This window comes from Psittacula echo (assembly GCF_963264785.1).
Source record: "Psittacula echo genome assembly, chromosome: 6".
Taxonomy (NCBI): domain Eukaryota; kingdom Metazoa; phylum Chordata; class Aves; order Psittaciformes; family Psittacidae; genus Psittacula; species Psittacula echo.
Genome location: NC_137743.1, coordinates 65,465,708 through 65,490,573, shown reverse-complemented (window position 1 = coordinate 65,490,573; position 24,866 = coordinate 65,465,708). Strand labels below are relative to the sequence as shown.

The window sequence follows — 24,866 nt, the reverse complement described above, 5'->3', positions numbered from 1 at the left end:
TGGTCAGAGTAAACATTACTGAGCAGCAACTAAAAACATTGGTGTTATCAGTGCTGTTCCCGGGCTGAAAGTCAAAACCACAGCACTGCACCAGCTAATAAGAAGGAATAAAAATGACTGCTACTGCTGAACCCAAGACATCAGCAAATATCAAGAGACTGTGCACCTGCTGGCACATGTAGGCTAATGGATCTCAATGCCTCATCAGGGCTGCTTCTCCTCAAACAGTGAATTTCTTCTGGGCTCCAGTGCTTTCTCATAATTCCTGACTTCCACAGAGTTGGGAGGTCATTGCCAGAGCCTTCCTTAATAGACAAAATCTTGCTCTTGTGGATGGCAGTTTCCTTACTTGCTGTCTGTGGAACTCAGTGGGATCAAGAAATCAGGAAGCCTCACTTTTTCTAGAAGGACTGTGCCATGCCAGAAGATGGCTTTGCTGAATGGTGAGCTCAGACACTTGTCTGTGAGAGACACCATGCTCCTGGCTTCTAGTGTCTCAGAGTCTGAACTCTGTAGGAATGCTTGCCTCATGCAGAGTGTGGTTCCCTGTCAACTGTAGGCAGCTGCTCCTGGTTGTTCACATTGTGCTCTGTTCTGAAAGCAGGCCATGGGAAGCACTTCTTTGTGGAGATATGATGGCCTAATGCACTTTTGTGTGAGACAGGTGTTACTGCCTGTAGGAACTCAGTGGGAATTGAAGTTCCTGCTTGGCATAGCTGATCAGCAGTCTTTCTTCTTAGAAAAACATGAACTGCCTAGTTCCCTCCCCCTTCCTTCTTTCTTCAGCCATGTCTGCAGAGCAGTCATCATTTTGCAATTTTCTAAGTTTGTCCTCAAGAAATAGAGATTTTTTTGAGCTAAAGAAATATGCTTGACTGTATTAAGGGAAAGATTGCCCTTTTTCTAGAAAAAAAATCTGTGTCTTTCACAAGAAGCTTTCTATTCAAATTAGTGTGACTTTTCAGCCAGTGAGTCATTTGTAAAGTATTGATTTCCCATCTTATTAATGGGGGAATTTCATAGCTGCTCTAACTCTGTTTCGCTGGATTCATTTTTGCTTTAACTGGGGAAGATTTTGTGTAGGGTGAATAGGATTTGAAGTATATTCTTGTCAGACCAAATCTTTCAACAGGCATCTACTTTGAAAGTGAACTTTCTGTCAGAGACTTGCAGGAATCTCTTTTCTATTGTAAGATACAGCAAAGATTTTCTGATGAGATAGGATAGAACAGTACATGGAAAGCTAAGAAACATCATCTGCCTGCTAGAATCAAGGAATATCTGAATCTCATGGGGCAGAAAAATCTTAAGAAAGTTTATACATCTATTAAAGGAGCTAAAGCAGAGAAATAGAAGAGTAGTAATGGTCTTGTAGAGTTTAGATACACAGGGGTTTTGTAAAAGTTTTACCTGGTAGGGCTTTAAATACTTGAAATACTTTTAAGTACTCCTGCCTGCTTTGCTCCAAGCCTAGAAACCAAAAGTAAATCAAAACAAGTTAGTACTCATATAGAAACATTTATACAGACTGTAGTCTAAGCATCTACTAAAACCTTTGTGTCCAGTGTGTAGGAACCAGCATGTGTATATTTCAATGCCCCTTTGCAAAATAGCTTGCCTGCCTAACTAGTCGATGATTCGATGATTTGTTACCCTTGCTTTCAGCTGGTGTTGCATCAATTATTTTTTCCAATGGCCGCGATTTACTGATTGGAGATCTTCATGGCAGAAGTTTTCGTACTTTGGTGCAGTCACGGAATCGTGGGGTTGCAGTTGGAGTGGACTTTCACTTTTACCTGCACAGAATCTTTTGGACTGATACAGTGCAAGATAAGGTAGGCAGACATTTCAAGAAGAAAATATTGTTCTGTATGTGGAAGTAGAGAACTGCAAGAGGCAGAATGTGTTGATAGGCCTTCATTTTTGAGAGCAGAAACTGGCCTTATTTTTGTTTTCTAAAAAAAAGCTCCTTGCAATGTTTTATGTTAATGACTGCATTTTTCAAACTATACTATTACATGTGACATATTAAACAAAGAATCCTATTATATGGGAATGTCTTGAGCAACTTTTAATTTTGCTCGAGATGGAGTCCAAAAAACTAATTAAGAGAAATAGTAGACATTCTTTCAAAAGTGAACAATTTTTTCTTGGCAATTTTTTGAAACATGATCGTTTAAAATATAAAAGCTGTGTTCCTTCCAAGATGATAAAGATCAGATGTCTTCATATACTTCAAATGGCACTGTAATTAGCTTGGATAACAAATATTGACAGTATTTTGTGTAATGAGCCAATATTCTGTTACCTTTATTTATTTTATTTTTTTTAAAAAAGTAGATATTTTAGCTTCAAGATACAGTAAACCAGGGTAATTTTAAAATGTAGTCTGGAGACCCTTGTGAAAGTTAGACTTTACCTTGTTCTTTTTTCTGTGTGCATAACTTAGCATTTAACCTGGACTGGTTTTGTTTCACTAAAACTCCACGATCTTCATCACTATGTTGATTGTTGTGCAGAGTGGAGGAGAGTCCATGACCTGCCTTCTGCTGACACCACTGCTGGATCAATATGGTGTCACTGTCCTTATTCTGAACCTACACGTAAACTGTAGTTTCTACTACAGTGCCATGTTGCTTCTGTTGGGAAGCATACTGCGTGGCTACCAAGTTGTACGGGATCTGTGTGCACAATTTTTGACTTGTTCACAATTCTGGCATTCTTATTTTCACTGCTGTGGGTTCCCACTACGGCAATTGCATTGAGAATGGTTGAAGCAAGTCAGGGTCAAATCTTAACTTTGATGAGACCAAAGATTTATGCTGTCTCTGTAAAATGTATAAAAAGATGACAACAAGGTCTTTTTCATTGCAAACCGCGGATGTCCAGAACTACCTTTCTACCTTCCCCAATATAGTTAAATCCTAATTAATTAATTAATCTAATTAAGTCCCAGCTCAAATACCCAGATTAAAACAGTGACATTAAGAATGTTCTTATGTAGTGCATATTTCCGCCTGATGTCTTAAAATAAAAATATAATTAAGGGATGTGTTTTGGTTGTCCCTTTTGTTTTTAAGATTAAGATATAAACTAAACTAGAGAATTGTAGGTTGTGTTCTGTGTCATCTTTATCTCGTTTAGTGTATTGTCTGATAACCTAATGCCCATAAGCTCTTCCATCAACAAGGTTTCCAAAGAACAGAACAGACAGTTAGATGATTTGTTTGATTATTATTACCTTGGCATAAAGAATATTTAAAATGATACAATTATTTCATCTGATAATTTTCTTGCTTATATTTCCTCTGTAATGGTAATCTGTATTTTCATTTAAATACATTCTAAACCTCATGCTGTTGTTCCAAAAGGGATGATTCCTAGTTTTTTGTATTACCCATTGTTATAATCACAACTGTACATATGAAATTACCATGTTTATGCTGTTTGCTTCAGGTACCTCTGCGCTTGCTTGTAAGATAACAAAACTATTTCTTAAGCATGATGCTGTTTAAAATTAGCCTTAAATAAAGAAGACCAGAGGCAATGCTGAGCTTTCTCCTTTCTGTCAGGATGGAGAGGATTCTCTTTCTTCACTCAGCAATTTCCTCTTAGTGTGGTTGGTGCAGTAAGAGCTCCCCCTCTTGTTTCTAGTCACTGATGAGAGCTTTGCTAGATTACGTTCATTTGTTTTCAATTAATGCTAATTGCTAGATTCCAGAAAAGCAGATACGCTTTCCTCATCTATTTTGGTGCATGTTTTTGCACAAGGCTGTTTCAGTCTGTTACCTTGTCCATTTTTCAGAAACAGTAGTTGAAGGCAAGCCTCTTGTGGTTTTTGCATTGTTTTCCGAAGTTTTGCGAAAAAACCTAGGCTAAGTAGTAGGTTAGTGGGTGACTTGGTTTTATCTAGTGGCCAATTGTGGATCTGTGCTCAGTGTGACAACAGAGGACAAGTGCCATGTGTGTTATGATTAACAAAACATCATGTGGGCACTGACAATGTTTGTATTGTTTTCAGGTTTTTTCTATTAATATTGATGGCTCTGATTTCCAAGAAGTTTTAAATGTTTCAGTTGACACACCTGAAAATCTAGCAGTGGATTGGGTTACCAATAAACTATATGTGGTCGAGACCAGTGTGAACAGAATAGATATGGTTAACTTGGATGGAACAAACCGCGTGACACTTATTGCGGAAAATCTTGGAAATCCTAGGGGAATAGCGCTGGATCCAACAGTTGGGTAAGTGATACATGTCAGGTAATGGTCAAAGCTGTCAGAAATTCTTTTATTCCCATGCAAAAGGAGAACTAAGAAATACGTGGAGTTCCAAATTTCATTTTAGATATAAGACGTTTTAAGTGTTTGCATTCTGTTGTAATCTATTTTATACCTTGTTATAATTGTTATAGGAGGGCTGACACTGCTTTTATTCCCAGTGTGTGGAATGTGTTTTATGGCTGGAGTTGTGTGTACATGAGCAGCTCTGAAAACATAGGAACAGTAGAATTGGCCTGCAGAAGAGTTGAAGTTGTACTGAAAGATATCTGTTGTGATACTACTATTTGAAATAAAGTGGTGGAGTGTAGCCAGGGAAGTAGTGCCTCCCAGCCCAACAGGCTTTAAAAATGTATGTGAGCCATGAAAAATTGGATCCTCAGAGAATGGGAAGAGGAATTTCATGCAACTTGTAGTGATGGATGCTGCTTTCATGATGCATCTATTTTGTCACTGGTTTATTTCTGGCAGTACACTTAAGTCTATTTTTAACTAGGGAAACTCAGTATTTCTGAGGTCTTTTTAGTGAAAGCATGTTTCTTTCTAGATTAATTCTATAAAAGAAAATGCAGATTGCTTCTTGGGCAGGAGGTATAAAGCGTGTTCTCATAGTATGCCAGCTGAGAATCAAGCTCTGTCCCAAAAGGGTGCTTCCCTTTCACAAATTCTATGTAAAATGTAGGTTGGGGTTATTTTTGTTTTTGTTTTTTTTTTTTTTAAATCTCAAGGCAACTTCTTTTTTTTCTTTATAGTTATTTATTTTTCTCAGACTGGGATAGTCTGTCTGGTGATCCTAAAGTGGAAAGGGCCTTCATGGATGGCACAAACCGTCAGGATTTGATAAAAACAAAATTAGGCTGGCCTGCTGGAATAACTCTGGATATTGTGATGAAGAGACTTTACTGGGTTGACAGCCGGTTTGATTACATTGAGACTGTAACTTATGATGGACTTCAAAGGTGGGAGAAATGCTATTCCTTGGAGGTTACAGATACACTGATTGTTTTGTATGTAATTCAAAAAAAGATTTGTCTAACAAAATGAGATACACGAAAGATGAAAATCACGATATAATGAATGTGATGCACTTTGATATCTGTGGTGTCATGCTATTTCTAGACAATCCTTAATTCCTCCATCATTCTTTGTCCTTTTTCAACCTCAGATACCTATTGCACTTCTTCCATAATGTACTATTTATAGCCCACTGCTACAGCATAATTTTCTAGCATTTCTTTATATTATTTTTTATGTATATACCTAGTCTTCCATCATAATTTCTTTGCATCTTTTTTTGTGAATGAACTCATTTGAAATATTCCCCTCCAAAGCACCACTTTGAGTAATGTGTGTTAAATGCTCTTCTTGCATTTTACAAATCTTTGCTGTCAGAAATTGTCATCACTCACCCTATTGTGATGCTGGGGAAACTATATCACAGCATGCAAAAAAAGGAGTCTTTGAGGTTTTATGGGACTTTGTCGTATAAAAGAGTGTTGAGAAGCCTGCTTATCTCTGCATCTGTGATTAGTGTCTGTTACTCAAGCACAAGAAAAAATTCCTCTTTAGCATACTTCCTGCAGATTGGCTTGAAAAACAGTCCTCTGCTCATTTGACAGGTTTATTGCTCAATGTATTTTTTTACTTTAAAAATTATAAAAATAATGCTGGTATCTTTGCTCCTTTATGAGGGTTTAGTAAGGCAAGAATATGTTTAGTAAAATCTCTGGTTTTTGGAGATAAAAACTTATCACTTACAGCAACACCAAAAATCTTGTAGATGTTGTGCAAGTGGGCAAGAGGCAAAAGCATTGTCTGCGAAGAATGCTAAAATACAGCTTACTGTCTACTTGTGTCACATCTTGCATCCCTAAATCATGAACCTAAATCATGTGGGAAACTCTTTTAGTAGTGCTGTAGGATTAATCTGATTTTCTAGACCTTCATAGAATCATAGAGTGGTTTGGGTTGGAAGGGATCTAAAAGATCATCTAGTTCCAAATTTTTCAACCCTCTGCAATGGGCAGGGACACCTTCTACTGGCCAGGTTGCTCAAAGCCCCATCCAGTCTTCCTTCACAACTATATTAAAATGGTATTGAAGTGTTATTGTTATATATTATGTGAGGACTTTAATGTCTCTCTTTATCTCCTATTATTTATATAAAAAAATAACACGATATCTTGCATAGAATAAATACCGATTTTTAGAATTTGTTTTTCTGTAATTTTGCATGGGCAAGTAGTTTAAGCCAAGATGGTGGTGGTGGTGGTTTGTTTTTTGTTTTGCTTTGTTTTTTTTTTATTTTAACTGCATACATAGCACTTTATTTTTTACATTCAAGGTTTTTTGACTATTTTGAATTCCTATAGGTGTCTTTGATTTCCCCTTTTCTAATTTTCTTTCAGTAATTATAAATCCTTTACTACATTTTGAGATGTCCTCCTTTTACTCGCTGTGTTTTCTTGGAAATTGCTAGCACTGTCGATTGCTCTGTTTTCACTGTTGTGTCTTTTATGTTTATGTACCCTGTATGTTTAGCTTAATCTCTTCAGTTCATTTGGTCTTTTTTATTTGTATTTTTGCAGCTTCTATGTAGAAGCCAGTGAATGAATTAATAATCCTGGATCCTTTTCCTCTAATAATAAAGTTATTTTCTGGATAATATTTTGTAAATAATTTTAAAACTATCTTTGTGACAGGAGAACAATAGCTCATGGAGGCTCACTGATTCCTCACCCATATGGAATCACTTTATTTGAACACAATGTTTATTTCACTGATTGGACCAAAATGGCAGTGGTGAAAGCCAACAAGTTTTCAGAATCTAACCCTCAAGTCATCTGCCAGTCTCCACTGAGACCTTATGGAGTGACAGTTTACCATGCTGCCAGGCAGCCATATGGTAAGACAGCAAAGAAATTATTAAGGGAGGTATAGAAGCTGTATTACCAAAAAATTGGTAAAAATTATGAGAGGTGGTTATTTTGCTGTGTAAAGAACTAATAGTTATGATACATAGATTTGTATTGTAAAACTAGACTGGGTTTTATCACACTGTGGGTTTATCACACTGTGGTTTCATTCAGCTCCTGCAGCTAATAAACTGTCAAATGCAACATTTAAGAGTGGGGAGGCTTATTAAATGTATGGATATGTGGTTATGAGCAGTATTGGTGTTTGTGACATTCTTTCTTCAACACGACAATGAGGGTGCAGTTGAAAAAGGCTAGCAGTGTGAAATAATTCTGTGAGATATAATTCTAAAGTAGAACTATATGCAGAAAATTATAGCCCAGAACTATATGCAGAAAACTATAGCCTCAATGCTGTGTGACGAGTATCTCTGTACAGAATGGCACGCTTGAACACCTGTTAGCTCTGATGTGATTTTGGTGCATTTTAGGGTAGAACTGATGGTGTATGATTTCCATGTGATGTAGTTCCCACAGAGCTCACATGATTTATTGTGGCTGTTTAAAAAAATCCTGAAAAATCAAGATAATGATAGCATTAGGTTAATAGACAAAGTTATAATCTAATCTGTATTATTTTCCAGTGAGAAATCCTTGTGGAAGTAACAATGGGGGATGTGAACAGATCTGTGTTCTCAGTCACAAAACAGATAATGATGGTCTGGGTTATCGCTGTAGATGTATACTCGGCTTTGATCTACACGTAGATGGAAGACATTGTGTTGGTAAGGAAATGCCTTATGATCGCTGGATATAGCACTATTTCATATAGCTCTAGAGTTATTTCTAGAACACCTTTCCTTTTTTCAATAGCTTTGTGGGTTTAGTATGCCAAGGACTGTGTTTTTTCATCCCAACTCCTGTTGACAGCTTTAAATGTAATAATTTTTGCTCATGTTAATTTCAAGAAACAACAACTTAAATTCACCACCTTTTATGAGCATTTTAAGAAAGTTTGATACAGAATATATGTAGACAGCTGTATGATTAAGATCTTAATCCTGAAATTTAGTATGGATACTTGCTAATATGCAGATGTTGTATTATTTTGAACACATAAACCTGCTTTCTTGTGCAGTAGCACGTAGACTAGGTTGGTTTTCTCCCTTTGAACACATAAGGCAAGAACAAAAGACTGAGTTTTGAAGCTGTGGGCTTCCATCAGCAATCTGCTGCTTCCTGTTTGAGTGCAGAATTGTCACTTAACGGGAGGTTTGGCATGTGTATCTATTGGCAAATTTAGCCAGATACATTGTCTATAGTTTCACTATGTGACCATGTATTTACCTGGCTAGCTGAGGTAGTTTGGTTATTTGGTAGCTCCACAAAGCCTGTGAGTTTATTTGGTTTTTTTTAATAGATGATTGTAAAGGGATCACAGAAAATAGTTTCTGCTTTTATAGGACCAGAGTAATAATGCAAGAGGAATATCTGACCACATCACCTAATATTCTGGGTTGGGTTTTGGTTTTCTTCTTCAGTTTTTAGGTCAGCATATATTAAAATTTCTATTTTCTCAGTCTTCTTTTTTTCTGTTTCCAGCCTGTTAGTATTGCCAAAGGAAAATAAAACTTTACAGTTAATTAATGCTCACTTTGTCTCACTTTGTGAATAAGTAACGCCTGAGTCTGAGCTCTCCTTTTGCAGCTGTACAGCAGTTCCTGCTGTTTTCATCCCAGCTGGCTGTGCGGGGGATCCCATTCAATCTCTCCACCCAGGAAGATGTGATCATACCTGTAACAGGGAGCCCTTCATACTTTGTTGGAATTGACTTTTCTGCTCAGGATGACACCATTTTTTTCTCAGACACAAGTAAAGACATGATCTATAAACAGAAAACTGATGGTTCAGGTGAGAATCATTCTTAGGAATTGTAGAATAATTGTGGTAAGGAAAGTAGAATATGTATTTCTAAAAAGAAGTACAAAAAGTAACGTTGTGAGATATGCAGATAAATCTGTGTCACCCCAGTAATCTGGAAACTGTCAAAAATGTCTGTTCAACTCATATTAAGCTCGTTGAAGTATCCTGTTCTTTGACAAACTTGCTGAATGTGTTTGGGAATTAACTACCTGTAGCATTTCTCACAAATAGTATTTGTCATCACCAGTCTGTTTATGCACACAGTAGTATGAAACTGAAATTCCTTTCTAATTTCCCTGCCTGGATAGCAGGATGGTTGTTATGATATTGGAAAAAGAATGTTATGGTTGTGAGATTTTTTGGAAGTCCTATTTGTGGTAGTGTGAAAAATGTTTATCTCCAATTTATAATAATGATTAAATATATATTAAGTCAGCATATAGTCTTCTGAGCTTACTTGCTACCTTGCGTCAGAGTAATGGTAGACTGCAGCTGATCATTCCCATGCAAACAGTAGGTAAGGTCTGGCTGTTGGGCAAAATGTCTTTACCACATTGACCTTACTGATCTTCATTCATAAAACTCCTCTCAGTGTAAACTTAGTAACAGATTTTTCTCTCATCTTTAGCTAGTCTTAATTTCTCCTCTATTGGGGTTGTGCTCCTGAACATACACCTACTTGGTCTGAAGCAAAGGGCATCCCTCCTTCCCTTGTTGGTCTTTATATAAAATAGCACAAAGGCAGCATTTTTACTAAGTAAACCCACTAGTTTTATGAACAGAATACTGCATTCATGCTATTTCCCTTGTTCCTAAACATTTACAATTGTTATGTGTACTGTAAATTCTAGGAAGAGAAATCCTGACGGCTAATAGAGTGGAAAGTGTTGAAGATTTGGCCTTTGACTGGATCTCAAAGAATCTATACTGGACAGACCCTCGATACAGGAGCGTTAGTGTGATGAGGCTGGCAGATAAATCTAGGAGAGCTATTGTTCAGAATTTAAATAATCCTCGCTCAATAGTGGTTCATCCAGTTATTGGGTAAGTTTAGCTTTGATTCTCCCTTGAAACTATATGAAAAAATTGGTGGGGTTAGGTTTACATCTCATTCTGGATTTCTGTTTGGGTTTGTGTTCTTTTCCATCTCTTCAGTTCTCTTGTCTTAGTTTTATTCTTGCCTAGGATTCAGCACTCAGAGGAAAGGGTGAAGTGATGCAGATTCCATGTGAAAGCAGCACTCAAAAGAATTCTCTTTAAAAGCACCATTTTATATTTTTTTTTTTTTTTTTTACTCCTGTGTGTTGATAAACAGGCAGAGTAACTTTGTTTCTTTGTATCACTTGGATCAGAAAGCTATTTCTCGTAGTTGAAAGATAGTTTTCTACGTTATTTTTAATATACTTTAAGGTCCCAGAATGCTAACCTTGGTTCCTTTTTATTTTCTATCTGTATTTGTTTGAACATATTAGATACTACTGTCTGCGTTTGATACAGATGTTACACTATGTGATTCTGTGTACATAAAATGAAGCCCTGCTTTTCTTTGATGCAAATGCCTAACCTCAAATTCAACACTATGTTATTTGGCCATGCCATGCCAGCATTTCTTTCATAGCATAATTCAGCTTCATGCTGCCATACTACTGAATTTCTTAATTCTTGGATATTGAATTTTCATGTTTAGTAGCCAAATAGATTATGTTTGAAGTAATCTCATGAGAATAATGTTGAACTTGTATCCTTTTTTATTTCCTACTTGGTAAAGTTATTTAACACTAGCTTCAACTCTGACTGTAGGCATAAGTCAAAAGGATCAGGAGAAAGTTCTTTGTAATATTCATGCTTACTTGTAAGTATTACCTGGAAGATGCATTTTGTTTCTTGATTCTTACTTCTTACTTAAATTAAATCCCTGACGGTTTTAACAAAGTTACAGATATTTTATGTCTAAAGGGACAAACCACTTTGAAAGATTTTGAAAGCTGTTGTAAGAAGGATAAATACTATTTGTGGGTATCACTACCAATTGAGGAGAGGGTCAACATAAAATTGTGGGGTTTTAATATATGTATGGCTTTCTGGTGCAAAGAAGAATGTTAATACTGTTCAAATGCTTGCTCTGTTTAATCACATTGTATCATTGTTTTTTTGTGTCTTATGACATGTACTTTCAGGTATATATTCTGGACAGATTGGTTCCGTCCTGCAAAAATCATGAGGGCCTGGAGTGATGGATCCCGTGCATTGCCAATTGTGAATACAACGCTAGGCTGGCCCAATGGCCTAGCCATTGACTGGAGGTAAGGACAACACAGAAGGCAAGCTTTCATGCAAATGTGTTTCTTCCTCTAAACTGTTAGAGCTTAAAAAGGAAGGAATTCTGTCAGATTGAGTGCACTAGTGTTTTCATATTGAAGACCTTATTTTTTGATTTCTTTAAAAAACAGTGAAAGGTAAGATCTTCTCAGGATCCCTCCCCACATGGCCCAACGGTTTTTTGGCAGGTTTAAGATTATTATTTGAGAAAATGATAGTGCTTCCTAATGCACATAATGCCATTTTAAGAGATATGACATTTTCGTTATTTCTAGTTCTTTAAGGCTGTATTGGGTGGATGCCTTTTTTGACAAAATTGAGCACAGCACCTTTGATGGGTTGGACAGACGAACTCTTGAACATATTACTCAGATGACTCACCCATTTGGCCTTACTATTTTTGGAGGTAAGTCTAGCAGTGGAAATATTATCTGTTATTATCATAGGTTGGTTTTGGTTTTTTTTTAAATATGATGATCTGTGAGTATGTGAGATAAAAATATGGCCTTTGTAATACTGCTTTTCCTATAAGAAGCACTGTTGCAAGTTTCTATAAAAATATCTATTTAGTACGTTTTCATTTTTAGGACTGTTTTTATGTATATTTGTGTTTGAATACTTTGAGGCAGATCAGATAACTCAGTGCAATAAGGCATGTTTTGCTGGGCTCCCAAGGCGGGCTACTCATGCAGGAGAGATGAGGTAAATCACCTCCCTAGGGATGATCAGCAATTTCAGGATTCTATTAGTTGCATGTAGCATCTTATCACTGGGTTTATGTTGTGTATGAAGAAGGATGTCAGCATCTGACCCCTTTTGATTTTGGGTAAAAAAATATTCTAAAATTTTCTGTAAAGTTGTCTTACTGAATGACTTTTAAAATTGCCTTGGAATTTGAAATGCCAATTGAGTCTGTTATATCTCAAGTTAAGTGAAATCTGTGAGCACTTGTTTTCCTGAGTTATGTCTACCTATGACTGGAGGACTCACTTTGACTGCATTTAGTGATAAAAGTCCTTTGTATTTTTTGAGAAACAGTTACCAAAAAAATGGAAATTTATATGAGAAATCTTTCAGTTTTTGCTCATCATGCTTGATCTTTTATGTCATATTGCTCTGTAATTGTTATATATTAAATGTCTTTTAAAACAGGTTATGCCTACTTTACCGATTGGAGACTTGGTGGAATAGTTCGAGTGAGGAAGTCTGATGGAGGGGAAATGACTATTATTAGGAGGGGCATAAGTAACATTATGCATGTTAAAGCATATGATGCTCATTCCCAAATAGGTGAGCTCTTTAGTTGCACAGACAGATTAAGAAACAAAATACCAGTAAACCAGGTTTCCACTTTCAATTTTAGGAATGGCTTTACTGAATCGTAACTGCTGGCAGGCAGCACAGGTGCTTGCAATCACACATATATTTCACTGTTATGTGACTGTGTGCAGTTTTCCTCCACCACTTCTGTTACTGTATTTAATAACCTTGTAAAATGAAATTATGATTCCATTGTATCCTGTGTAATTGTATCACTGATTACAACTTTGTATTTATTTTTTTCTGGTAGAAGTTTTAGTTAAACTGAACTTTTTACTTCGAGGAGTTGGGTAAAAATTTATTGATCAAACTGCTCTTCTTAATGTAATCACTGTGCATAAATCACTATTTATTTCTTATTCTCACTTCTGATTTCTGTGCTGTTCTATGACCTAAACCAAGGATTTGATATTGTAGTTAATTTAGTAGGTGTTTTACAGTACACTTATCAAACATATGATCAAACTATGTGCTAAGACTCACCACCAGTTTGCTGTCCAAGGATTTGATCAGGTCTCTCAGCCTTGCTCTGACAAAAGTGTGTAGTGTACTTTTTTCCAGACAGTTGTTGAAAATTGGCAGAAATCTTTTGAGGTCCCTTCCAGCCCTCGGGATTCTGTGATTCTGTGAAAATTGGATGAAATTTAGTAGTATGTTCTTGGCTTCCATAAACATTTGTGTTAATGAAGAGTATATGAAATGTGGGATGTATTATTATGACTTACTACTACTGTTTCTGTCAGTGAGCTTGACCCTGTTTTACAATGTGTACAAAACAAGGATTTGGTACAGCATCTTTTTGTTAAACATGTTTGCTTTAAATACTTCCCAAGCTGCTATCAGTAGTGTATACATTGATCTTCTTTATCGCTTTTGAAGGCTCAAACTACTGTAATAGAGGAACAAATCCCAATGGAGACTGCAGCCACTTCTGCTTTCCAGTACCAAATTTTCAAAGAGTTTGTGGTTGTCCTTATGGCATGAAGCTCGCTTCAAATCAGCTGACATGTGTTGAAGACCCATCCAATGAGCCACCCACTTTGCAATGTGGCTCCTACTCATTTTCCTGTGGAAATGGAAGATGTGTGCCTCGATACTATCAGTGTGATGGTGTTGATGATTGCCATGATAACAGTGATGAACAAAACTGTGGTTCTTTAAGTAAGTAATCCCTGTAATATACAGTTAGTGTTTGTGGTTTGCAGTTCAGAAAGCTTGGGTCAGTCTGATTTCATTGGAATAAACCCTAGTTTTTTAGGGTTGCATCTATGGATAAACCCTGAAATCTACCCGGGAGATTAGTTACTATGGAAATTATATGGATAATTGCTGGGAATGTGGGATTCAACACTGGCCACCTAAAGAATGCTCAAAAGTACTCATATCTCACTAGTTCTCAAAATTCCATTTACAGAGTAACAAAAACTTATCTTCTGAAGAAGAAAGCTGTCTTTATTCTTATTTTTTTGTAAATTTTGAAAGATATTGGGATATCACTTGCCCTATTTTGATGCATGGGGAGGGACAAACCATCTTAATAAAGATGAAAAGATTTTAAAAATAGCACCGTAAGGAAAATAACAAAGCCATACGCACTGTTTGACCTTCCTCTGAGTTTAGAGCAGCATCTTTCATTTTGTTTAACAACTGAGTAAAAATTTTATTGTGTTCATTATATTTGGGCACTTCTGAACTACTTGCTACATCTAGATTTTTACAGTGAAGTGGATTAAAGGCACATTGATTCATTTCCCAGTTTTACTGTTAAGTGTCTTACACAAAATAGTTTGTTGATCAAGTAAATTGAGAGAACAGTGGGATAATTATAGTTGATAAGATATCATAAAGCAAGTTCTTGGCTTTTAAGTCATATTTGGTGCTTCTTTATTCAAAGTTAATATTTTCTTTTAAATCACAAACATTAAAATAGGTCACATTAATAAAATGTGCTCCTTAATGTGTACAACTAACTAATATGACTAAGATACAAAGCATTTCTTATTTGTGGTCTATTTTAGAATAACTAGAATTTTTTTGAGGGGGAAACAAAAGTATAAAGCAAATGGCTACTTGAAGAAGATACTTTTCTGTTTTTTTGATTTCTATTATTTCTGGGTTTCTATTTTTTATTGATTCTTTCAGTGTAAAAAAGCTTGTATTCTGTTCAGTTCTGCAGCATGTTGGCATGACAAACATTTTTGTTGTAAGCAATATATGCTTTAGAATTTGATTCATATTTTAGACATTCTGTAAGTATATAAAATGTACTGAATACTCTGGCAGGGAGGGCAAGTTTTGGAGATCTTTATCAGCATGTTCTCCTGTTTTGTTTTTTATTTAGACAATACTTGTGCTTCATCAGCTTTTACCTGTGCTAGTGGGCAATGTATTCCAGGTCGCTGGCGCTGTGATAAACATAATGACTGTTTTGATGGCAGTGATGAATTGCATTGTCCTACACAAGGACCCACTTCATGCCCTGTAACCCTGTTCACCTGTGATAATAGAAGATGTGTTCCTAGGATCTGGCTATGTGATACTGATAATGACTGTGGTGATGGGTCGGATGAAAAAAACTGCAGTGAGTATCACAGCTGTCTGTTGTTTTTCTAAAAAGCTCAGTATGTCTACGTAGATATGCCTATTGGTGGAAGGATGATAAACGAAATTAGGAAGAAAGAACTAATATTTTGCAGTCTGGAAGATATTAAAAACTCATCTAATTCGAGCTACCAGAGCCAAGTAGAATGCAGGAACATAATTAAAAAAAAATAAAAAGGGCCAAATGTGATAATTATAATCATGGTGCTGCATAATGCATACTTCATGAGTGATCTCAGTAATGACTGATGGTGTAATCAGCTGATCTAGTCTGGAAGTTTTTACCAGAAGTAAGACAGTAGTATTTCCATATACTTTCTTTAGTGCTTTTACCTCTGAGTGGAGTCTTCTGTTCATTTTCCATGAGTCCAAGCCTACATATGCATAAATAATTACTTGATACTAATGTATTAGTGCTTGTAATTTATATGATTACTAGTTGCTGCATTACATCTTGCAATTTAGGGATAGTGTCTTTCTACTGTCTCAGTATTATGTTGATTTCAGAACAGAGAAAAAGAAACACATCTGCATTTATTGTCATTCTTAATAGCTTTCACAGGTACTTGTGAACCCAGGCAATTTCAGTGTCCAGACCATCGCTGTATTGACCCATACTATGTCTGTGATGGAGACAAAGACTGTGTAGATGGTGCTGATGAGCATGACTGCAGTAAGTGTAACTTTGTTGAATGCCTCTTTATTGTTTCTTCACTCTTGTCCCCTGGGGGGTCTTTGGTGGCCTCATATTATCAGCTTCAAGATAGCAGAATGCATAATAAACCTATCCATAAATTAATCTTGTTTATGATACTTGGTTTAGCGTTTTAGTAAGCTCTTTGATCTGCAGGTTGGTTGCCGGGGGCTGGAATCTCTTTCCTCTGTTTTCTGTAGATTCCAAGGTCAGTGCATTTTCTGTATCCCAGGGAAATCACAGTATCCAGTGGAACTGGCCACATGTAGAAAAACTGGGTGCAGTCTAGCTCTGTGAATTCAATAACAATATTTTTTCTTTTGTAGTATATAACTGCAGTGCCACAGAGTTCAAATGTCTCAGTGGAGACCAGTGTATCAGCACTTACTACAAGTGTGATGGTGTTTTTGACTGTAATGATCACTCAGATGAAACTGACTGCCGTAAGTACATTGATGCTAAAGGCTTCAGTTATTATGTGATGCTTCTGAAAATTTCCTTTATCTGCACTACTGTTCTTAAAACTTCAAAATTCTTTTTAGGGAAACTTGTCTAGAAATATTATTTTCTGAGCAGAAATTTCAAGCACAGTAGGATCCAGCTCAAAACTAGATTTGTCTGGCAAAGAGTAGAGCTTGCATTCCTTTTGGCTTAATGTTTTGTCTTACTTGGCACCTCAGCCCCATGGTTTAAAAGTAAAATTAATAAGTCTATTCATCTAGAAAACTGAAAACCTTTTATCTGTGAGAGTTAGATTGCAACTTTTCCTAGAGTAATTTTTTACATTTAAGTTTGTTAAAATGTTGCAATGCAGTGTGGTTAAAACTATTTTCAGCATGTAATTTCTTTTTGCTGTGGTCATGTGCATAGATATCAGTATATGTAGATACAAAAATTGCTTGCTCAGAATAGAATAGTTGAATTGCTTTGTTCACCATATTACAAAGTAGGAGTTAAACTGATCAGGTTCTGAATTGTCGTGTAAGTTGACTGACTGTGATTCTATGGCCGGATCTAAAAGCAACACAGTTCTTAATTGTATTGTAACTACTTATGCAGGAAATTTACTGAACATAGTGATTTTGCTTCTCTGTCTAAAAGTGAGACGGCTTCTGAACTGTTGAATGTTACTGTTTTAGCTACAAGACCACCAGGGATGTGCCACCAGAATGAATTCCAATGTCAGTCAGATGGCAATTGTGTTCCTGCTAATTGGGAATGTGATGGGCATCTTGACTGTGCAGATGGCTCAGATGAACATCACAGATGTCTTCCCAGGACCTGTCCACCATCTCTTTTCCGCTGTGATAATGGCAACTGTGTCTATCGAGCATGGGTCTGTGATGGTGATAATGACTGCAGGGATATGAGCGATGAGAGAGATTGTCCTACTCAACCCTTCCGGTGCCCCAGCTGGCAGTGGCAATGTCCAGGTCACAGTATCTGTGTAAATCTGAGCGAAGTATGTGATAATTCTGCTGATTGCCCTAATGGAGCTGATGAATCTCCATTGTGCAGTAAGTTACTGTTCAAGTGTCTTCTATAGCCTACTATGTGCTACAGCTTCAGAAATAAATGGAGCTTTCAGCCTGCTGTATTTAGTTGCAGCAACAATTCTAGCATAAATTGTATGCATACTGAAATTAGAGCACAAATTACTTAATGTAACTTGCTTGCAGTGAAAGGAGACTGTGATAATGACATTTATTAGCTGTGTCCAGTCTTGTTCTCTGAATTCAAATGTAACTTCCACTGACTTCAATATAGGTTTTCATATAGCAATATGGGAATTAGCTTTGTGTCCCTGAACATGTTCACTAACGCATGGTATGCTTGAAGTTCAGGTGAAATGTAATTCAGTCCTTAATATTTTCTTTTAAATTTCTAACTTCAAAAATCATGAAAAAAATCTAAAAGCTCATGTGTAGCTGGAATTTGTGTTTATGTTGATTATGAATTGATTTGAGCATAACCTTTTTCTTTCTTTCCCTTCTTTCCTCCTTCTTTTTAATCAATGCACATTATCAGATGAACCCCAGCCAGGTATGATTATAAATGATTTTAAATTATTGTTTATTAATACAATTTTAGGTTTGGATTGGTACACTTATTCTTAGTGTTTTTCTAGCTAGTTTTGAAAAAATTGTTAAAATGCTAAGCCTTTCTGTTTAGCATCCATTTAATGGGATTCGGTAGTACATACTATGTTGTTACTTGCCTTTATGTTCATTGTGTGTGTTAGATTTTGCATAAGTCTCATATTGCATAACTGATGATTGTGCAGTTACGTTTTAGCAGCAATCTTAGGCTAGTAATGCAATTGCAAAATATTAAATTTAGCATAAGAAGCTTTTATTAACTATTTGCTGATTTCCTTCCCCAATGCCATTTCAGATCAGGAGAGCTGCTCTGACAATAATGCTGGCTGCACTCATGAGTGTATTCAAGGACCCTTTGGAGCTCAGTGTACCTGTCCTTTTGGATACCAGCTTGCAAATGACTCCAAGACCTGCGGAGATATTAATGAGTGTGACCCTCCAGGCTTTTGTAGTCAGCACTGTTACAATGAGAGGGGGTCTTTTAGGTGTTACTGTGATGAAGGATACATTTTAGAAACCAATGGGAAGACTTGCAAAGCAGCAGGTGAAGAACTTTGATGTCAACCTAAAAAATTACAACAGTGTCTAGAAAATATCCAGCTTTGCTATTTTCATATTGTTCTTTTTTAAAAGACCTGATGTAAACAGCCACTTAAAGTTGTTCAAGACAGATGACCCAGAGTATTAAAACTGTCATCTGAGGGTTTTATTGGAAATTATTGTTTCCTTGAAATTAATACATTTAAAGTAAAATTTAACCTTGTATTTTTTTTTTTAACCCTAGAATTGTTAAAAATAATACTCTGGAAAATAGCAGTGCCAGGCACTTGTAAGCCATAGGTTAAAATTTGCTCTTTACAAAGTTCAGCATTTAAATCCCAGCCTTTCACAAAACTTACTTAGTGCCTATGCCATACCTGCTCACTTCTGAAGAGTAAACAACACCGCCACAGCCTAGGTGTCTCTTATTCTGTATCTCTTGCATAGTACACTGGCAGTACAGATGAGCTATATACTCAGTGGAATTTGTCACTAGAGGTTTTCTTGTTTAGGGATGTACTCATGTTGTGGAAGACTCTTGCAATTTACCTGCAGATATATTTGGCCTTTACTAATAGGGAGATTCTCATAGTTTGCTGTCTTTACGTTGCTATTCTTCAGTTGTTTTTCAGCAGTTTACCAGTGTAAACTGCTGCACAGTAATCTATCCACAGCAGCAGCTGGCTTTCCTGTAATCTGTTTACTCTCTTTCCTGGTCCCCATGCAGTCAAAAGGTAGGAAAAAAGAGCTGGATGGCTAAAAGAGAGCAAGAACCAGGCTGAATAGAGTAACTGGTGGTACAAAGAACTTAGGGGGTTGAATCAGGACTAGGAGCTGAGAGTGGCTTATGGAGGAATGAATGTTGGATATACTTACGGCATCCAACTAGCAAGCTGGTTGGACAGTGGGGAAGAGGACATGAAGTCCCAATATGAGACTCAAAGGGGAGTCTGGTAGAAAGAGTAAAGGATGGAGAAAAGGTGGAGAAAAGCCAAAAGCCAAGGTAGATGCAGTATGGACAGACTGGTTATGATAAAATATTGTTCTGGAAGTTGCAAATGCTCCATCCCTGGCGGTGTTCAAGGCCAGGTTGGACAGACCCTTGGGTGACATGGTTTACTGTGAGGTGTCCCTGCCCATGGCAGGGGGGTTGGAATCTGATGATCTTAAGGTCCTTTCCAACCTCTTCTATGATTCTATGATCTTTGCCTAGGAATTGATTTGAATTTGTCCTTTCAATATGTGTATCTAGATACAATAGCTTTGATGGTATAAAGCCATATCAAATTTCTCAGTGTTTCTTTTTCTTACAGAATTACTGTTGAATTGGTTTATTAAATTTTTTTTCTTCCTTTGGCAGAGTCTGGAAATCTTCTTTTGCTGGTGGCAAGTCGTAACCAAATTGTTGCGGACAACATCACCTCTCAGTCACACAATATTTATTCTCTGGTTCGGGATGGGAGGAATATTGTGGCTATTGATTTTGATTCAGTCACAGATCGTATCTTTTGGTCTGATACAACAGAGGATAAAATTTGGAGTGCTTATCAAAATGGGACTGACAGAAAAATTGTAAGTTTTGCCATTATTCTTGTCTCTATTGTAGAAGGAAAATGAAGAAACTATTTCTAGTTAAGAAAGGGAAATCCCAGCATAGTAAAAAGAGAGATAACATAGACAAAGTGAAACAACTTTGTAGCTACTAAGTCAGCATTTCATATAGCTTTTTGAAAAATAAAACTGAATGTTTTCAAGAAGCCCTTTTTTAACATCAGGCTATAGTTTGATTTTCCTATTAGTAGGTGCTAACTTCTTCAATAGAGCCACTGAAGTTAGTAGGAGTGTTTGAGCGTGCATCAGCACTTTGGATGTGTACATTGTGACTCATTCTGCATAAGAGATCTAAAAGTGTTGGAGATGTAGTTCCCCATTTTCTGTATCTATTGAAATGCAACAGGTAAAAAATTAGTATCAACCAGTTTGTTCTCTCTGGCTCTCTCTCCTTTTCTGTTTGTAACATTTTGTTATTAAACAGGTGTTTGACAGTGGTGTCACCGTGACTGAAAGTATAGCAGTAGATTGGGTAGGTCGCAATCTTTACTGGACAGACTTTGTCCTGGAAACAATCGAAGTCTCTAAAATGGATGGGAGCCACAGGACGGTGCTGATCAGTGAAAATGTAACAAACCCAAGGGGACTAGTGTTAGATCCCAGAACTGAGTAAGATTCTTTTTTTTTTATGTTTTGTTTTGAAAAGATGCATAATTTATGATGTGACAATATTCAGATTTGAGGTAGGCCCAAATTGTTTTGTAATTGCAAATGACAAGTGCAAGAGAAAACTTACGAAGATTTTTTTTTTAAAATAGTGTTTGCAGAGTTGATTTAATATTTAATTTAATGGTGATTTTGCAATCTGTTGCTCTGTTGACTGTAACAAGATGTTATTTTTCCTGTAGAACAGATTTTACTACATTTGTTTCCTAAACTATTAATTCAAAATTCTGACATATCATTATGAGTTGATGGTATACCACACACTTATATGTAACATAATGTGGTATGCCTACCTGGCAAGGAAACATGTTCCTTCATAGCCCCAAATCTAAAATAATTATCTGTACTATATTAATGTTATCACAAAATCACTTTACCATTTCAGGCAGCAAATGGCATAGAGTAAATCAAATATTATGATTTGAGCTGTTCATGTACGAACTTCTACTGTTTTTTGAGCTCTTCAGTGCCTTGAAGTCCACTTACTGCCAGCCATGTGGGGTTCTTCAGTTATATCACTGTTAACATTATCAGTGCATGCCTGTAAAAATACAAACCCATATTGAATGATTATTTAGGAACTGGAGAATCAGATTATAATCAACTTTGAAAACCCATGATAGCAGTAGCTTCTGTATTCTAAATTCTATTCTGTATTCTATTACTGAGAAATGAAAACAGCAATAGAAGTATTAAAAGACTTTACAACAGAAATTATGGTAGTATCTTAAATCAGCATATTGCTGAAATGAATAATTTCATTATCACTGTGTAGGACTTTTCTTAAAAGATTGTTTCTGTTTTTTTGCTAATGAGTCTTTGTGTGATGTTTCTCAAGAGGCTGCTAGTTTCTTTTTCAGATTGGTAACCACAGGTTACTTTTTTCAGTGCTCATGTAATGTTCTGGACTGACTGGGGCCAAAACCCTCGAATTGAAAAAGCCAGCATGGATGGCAAAATGCGAACAGTGATTATTAACAATAAAATCTACTGGCCCAATGGACTATCCATTGATTATCCAAATAAGCTTCTTTATTTTGCTGATGCTTATCTTGATTATATTGATTTTTGTGATTACAATGGAAACAACAGACGACAGGTGGTTGCAAGCGATCTGGTAAGACATTAATAAGAAACCATTGTTTTCCCATGTCCTTCCAGGTAGTCCTTAACCTATTTCTACTGCCATTGCACTGTCAGACCCTTGAATGTATTTTTCTTCAAAAGACTTGGGCGAAGCAGATACGAAGTATTTTAGCTACTTGCTGCAGCTGTGCATATCCTGTTCACAGTCTGTCAGGAGATCTTTGACAGAACCTGGAGCTGAGTGTAGACTTGGTGCTTTACTCTGTTTTTCTGTCTGCATGCATAAAGTCTAAAGGTGACATCTGACACTGCTGTAGGCAAATACAGCACAAAAAACCTGGAAGAACTTTCCCTGGTCACCTTCTGTGAGTTATGGTTGCCGCTATTCTTGGCAGCAGTGGAAGGTTTTGTGCTGCCAGGACTTGCTGTGTGCAGGGTGCTTCATAAAGACCACCCCTCTTAAAGGCTGTCTCTCAGTGAACTGCTGCTGACAGCTTGTAGCACTTTCCCTGTACCAGCACAACAGTTCAGATGTTCAGTTGACACACATAAGCTGGTATAAATAACCACATGTATATTCCCAAAACCTGAACCTTAGAGCTTTTATTTTCAGCTAGAGAGACAATTCTTGTAAAATAGGAGCCAGTGCAATCTTCTTGACCTGTGGTTTTCTGAAATTTAGATAAGCCACCTTCTTTGACCCTCTGGTAAATTATAGGGCAGCTTATCAGAGATGCAAGGTCTTAACCAGTCCATAACTCTCACTAGAGATTCCTCTTGTGCCTGTGGAAACCTAGAATTGGGTCTTTACCTGTTGTTTCCTTGTGCTCTGCCCTACAGTTAGGCTGCTTTGTTAATTCCTCATGCTGTACATCTCACAGGGTTTATTTAGCATTTTCATTTTAAAGAAAAAGTATATTTCCCAAATAATTAATGCCTTGTTTTCAGGCAGTAGATGGTATTTCATGTTCTTTTGCTAAAAAATGTCTTTTGAGACACTGCGAAGTTTTTCTTATTTTTTAAAATTATGCTTAGCTCTGTTACTTCATTGCGAGCTTAACAATTTAGTTCTGGAGATATTTATCTGTAAAACTTCCTTGCCTTTTAGATATTGCAGCATCCACATGCTCTAACTATCTTTGAAGATTTCGTGTACTGGAGTGACCGCTATACTAATAGAGTAATTCGGGCCAATAAATGGCATGGAGGAAACCAGACAGTTATGATTTATAACATTCATCAGCCTTTGGGGCTTGTGGCAGTCCATCCTGTAAAGCAACCTAATGGTAAGTTCAGCAAAACAACTTTAGTAATGACAAAAATAAGCCATGCAGCAGTATCATGCATAAGCTCTTCTGGAATCGGGCTGAGTTAAACCAAGCAAACCATTCATACTATTGACTTGCAACAGAAGGTCATTTCAGCCTGTACAGCCTCGCGTTTAGGGAGAGTAACCTAGGTAGCATGTAGTTCTAATGACTAATCAAAAAGAATAGTAGGGAAGTAGTATGTACCATTTGCTTGTGCTTTGTTTTAAATGTTATTATAAGAAAATAGGAGCATTTTTGGAAAACATTCCAATTGTCAAGATTTGTCCCTGATATCAGACTCAGTTCCTCAAATGTTAATGAAATTATTCTTTTAAAAAAGACTACTGTCATTAACCTTCTCTGAAAGCACTTTTGTCTTATTTTACTTAATGAAATAATAATAATAAATAAACTGTTTCATTGTACTCAGGATTTCTGCTGAATCCTGAATTCAGCTGATCTTTTGCAGATGAAACATACTAAAAAACATTTGGGTTTTTTTCTTTCTGTTAGGTAGAGTTATCTTCTAAATCAGACTTTTTTTGTCATTTCATGGTGTGATTTGTAGAGGGGGAAATATTTTGACATGAATATTGTGTTCCATTTGCTGCTCTATTTCTTGTGTATGGAGTGTTTCTGATTAATAAATGTAATGATGACTGACTTTTTTTCTTTAAAACTTTCATACTGGGGAGGGTGAACAGTTGTGTTTGAGTAAGGTGCTGGTAATTTTAGAGCTATGTCTGTTTTGGAATCAAACCTTCCTTAATCACGTTCACAGCTAAAGCCCCGTAGCATTCTCACTACAAATTGTTCAGTAACCAGAGGGTACCATTAATTTATACATCCAGTTCTGGTTTAAGAGGTTTTATTTTACAACCCAAGGTATAAGAATCTTTCTACCACTGGTGGGGAGAAAATTGCTTATTTTAATTCATTATATTAAATTAGTACATTTTATGATTTTTCACTTAGAATTGTTCAGTTGTACTTTATGTGGCCAGACAAAGAAGGAGAAAACAAAGCACTTGCATGTTAACAGAACATGCTGATTATTTGCAGATTGAAATTCCAGATGCCATATTAACTGTTGTTCACTCTCCTTTTTTGTAAATCATTAGCTGTTACACCAGCTAGAGTTTAGATTTATTATATTGATGAGATGAATAATTTTCTTACAGTTTGAATTTATGCCATTGTTTTATTGTCATCTTGTGAATTTGATTTCATTCCTTGATAGTTTTTATATTAAGAACAATTGTGTCATTTCCTGGAATTTCCAAGTTTCTTAGAATGAGCCCTGCTGCAATTGTTAAGGACATACTCAAGAGCTGATTTTTATTTTCCTATGATGATGGATCATCCTGAAAAATCTTCTTTAGCAGCGATTTTGTGGAAGTGATCTAAATGGTTGTATATTTAGTGTATAGTAATAATAGCAGTCAGTAGTGACCACCTTCATAGTGATCCAAGAAATTCTGCATTAAACTCCCACAACCTT

General features: G+C 36.4%; 1 protein-coding gene across 2 annotated transcripts in view; it reads left to right on the top strand.

Moving 5' to 3' along the window:
* LRP2 (LDL receptor related protein 2) overlaps positions 1-24,866 on the top strand; it is a gene marked incomplete at both ends in the record, with an annotated part of 128,383 nt that overhangs the window by 35,344 nt on the left and 68,173 nt on the right. For both annotated transcript variants that reach the window (XM_080620988.1, XM_080620987.1), the window contains 20 exons: positions 1,666-1,835; positions 4,022-4,245; positions 5,034-5,240; positions 6,984-7,186; positions 7,841-7,981; positions 8,904-9,107; positions 9,971-10,163; positions 11,297-11,422; positions 11,714-11,844; positions 12,591-12,728; positions 13,638-13,919; positions 15,100-15,339; positions 15,913-16,032; positions 16,380-16,496; positions 17,193-17,570; positions 18,448-18,696; positions 20,053-20,264; positions 20,728-20,912; positions 21,858-22,086; positions 23,164-23,341. In XM_080620988.1, the coding sequence (XP_080477114.1) occupies positions 1,666-1,835; positions 4,022-4,245; positions 5,034-5,240; positions 6,984-7,186; positions 7,841-7,981; positions 8,904-9,107; positions 9,971-10,163; positions 11,297-11,422; positions 11,714-11,844; positions 12,591-12,728; positions 13,638-13,919; positions 15,100-15,339; positions 15,913-16,032; positions 16,380-16,496; positions 17,193-17,570; positions 18,448-18,696; positions 20,053-20,264; positions 20,728-20,912; positions 21,858-22,086; positions 23,164-23,341 (3,927 nt within the window). The remainder of the gene's footprint in view (positions 1-1,665; positions 1,836-4,021; positions 4,246-5,033; positions 5,241-6,983; positions 7,187-7,840; positions 7,982-8,903; positions 9,108-9,970; positions 10,164-11,296; positions 11,423-11,713; positions 11,845-12,590; positions 12,729-13,637; positions 13,920-15,099; positions 15,340-15,912; positions 16,033-16,379; positions 16,497-17,192; positions 17,571-18,447; positions 18,697-20,052; positions 20,265-20,727; positions 20,913-21,857; positions 22,087-23,163; positions 23,342-24,866) is intronic.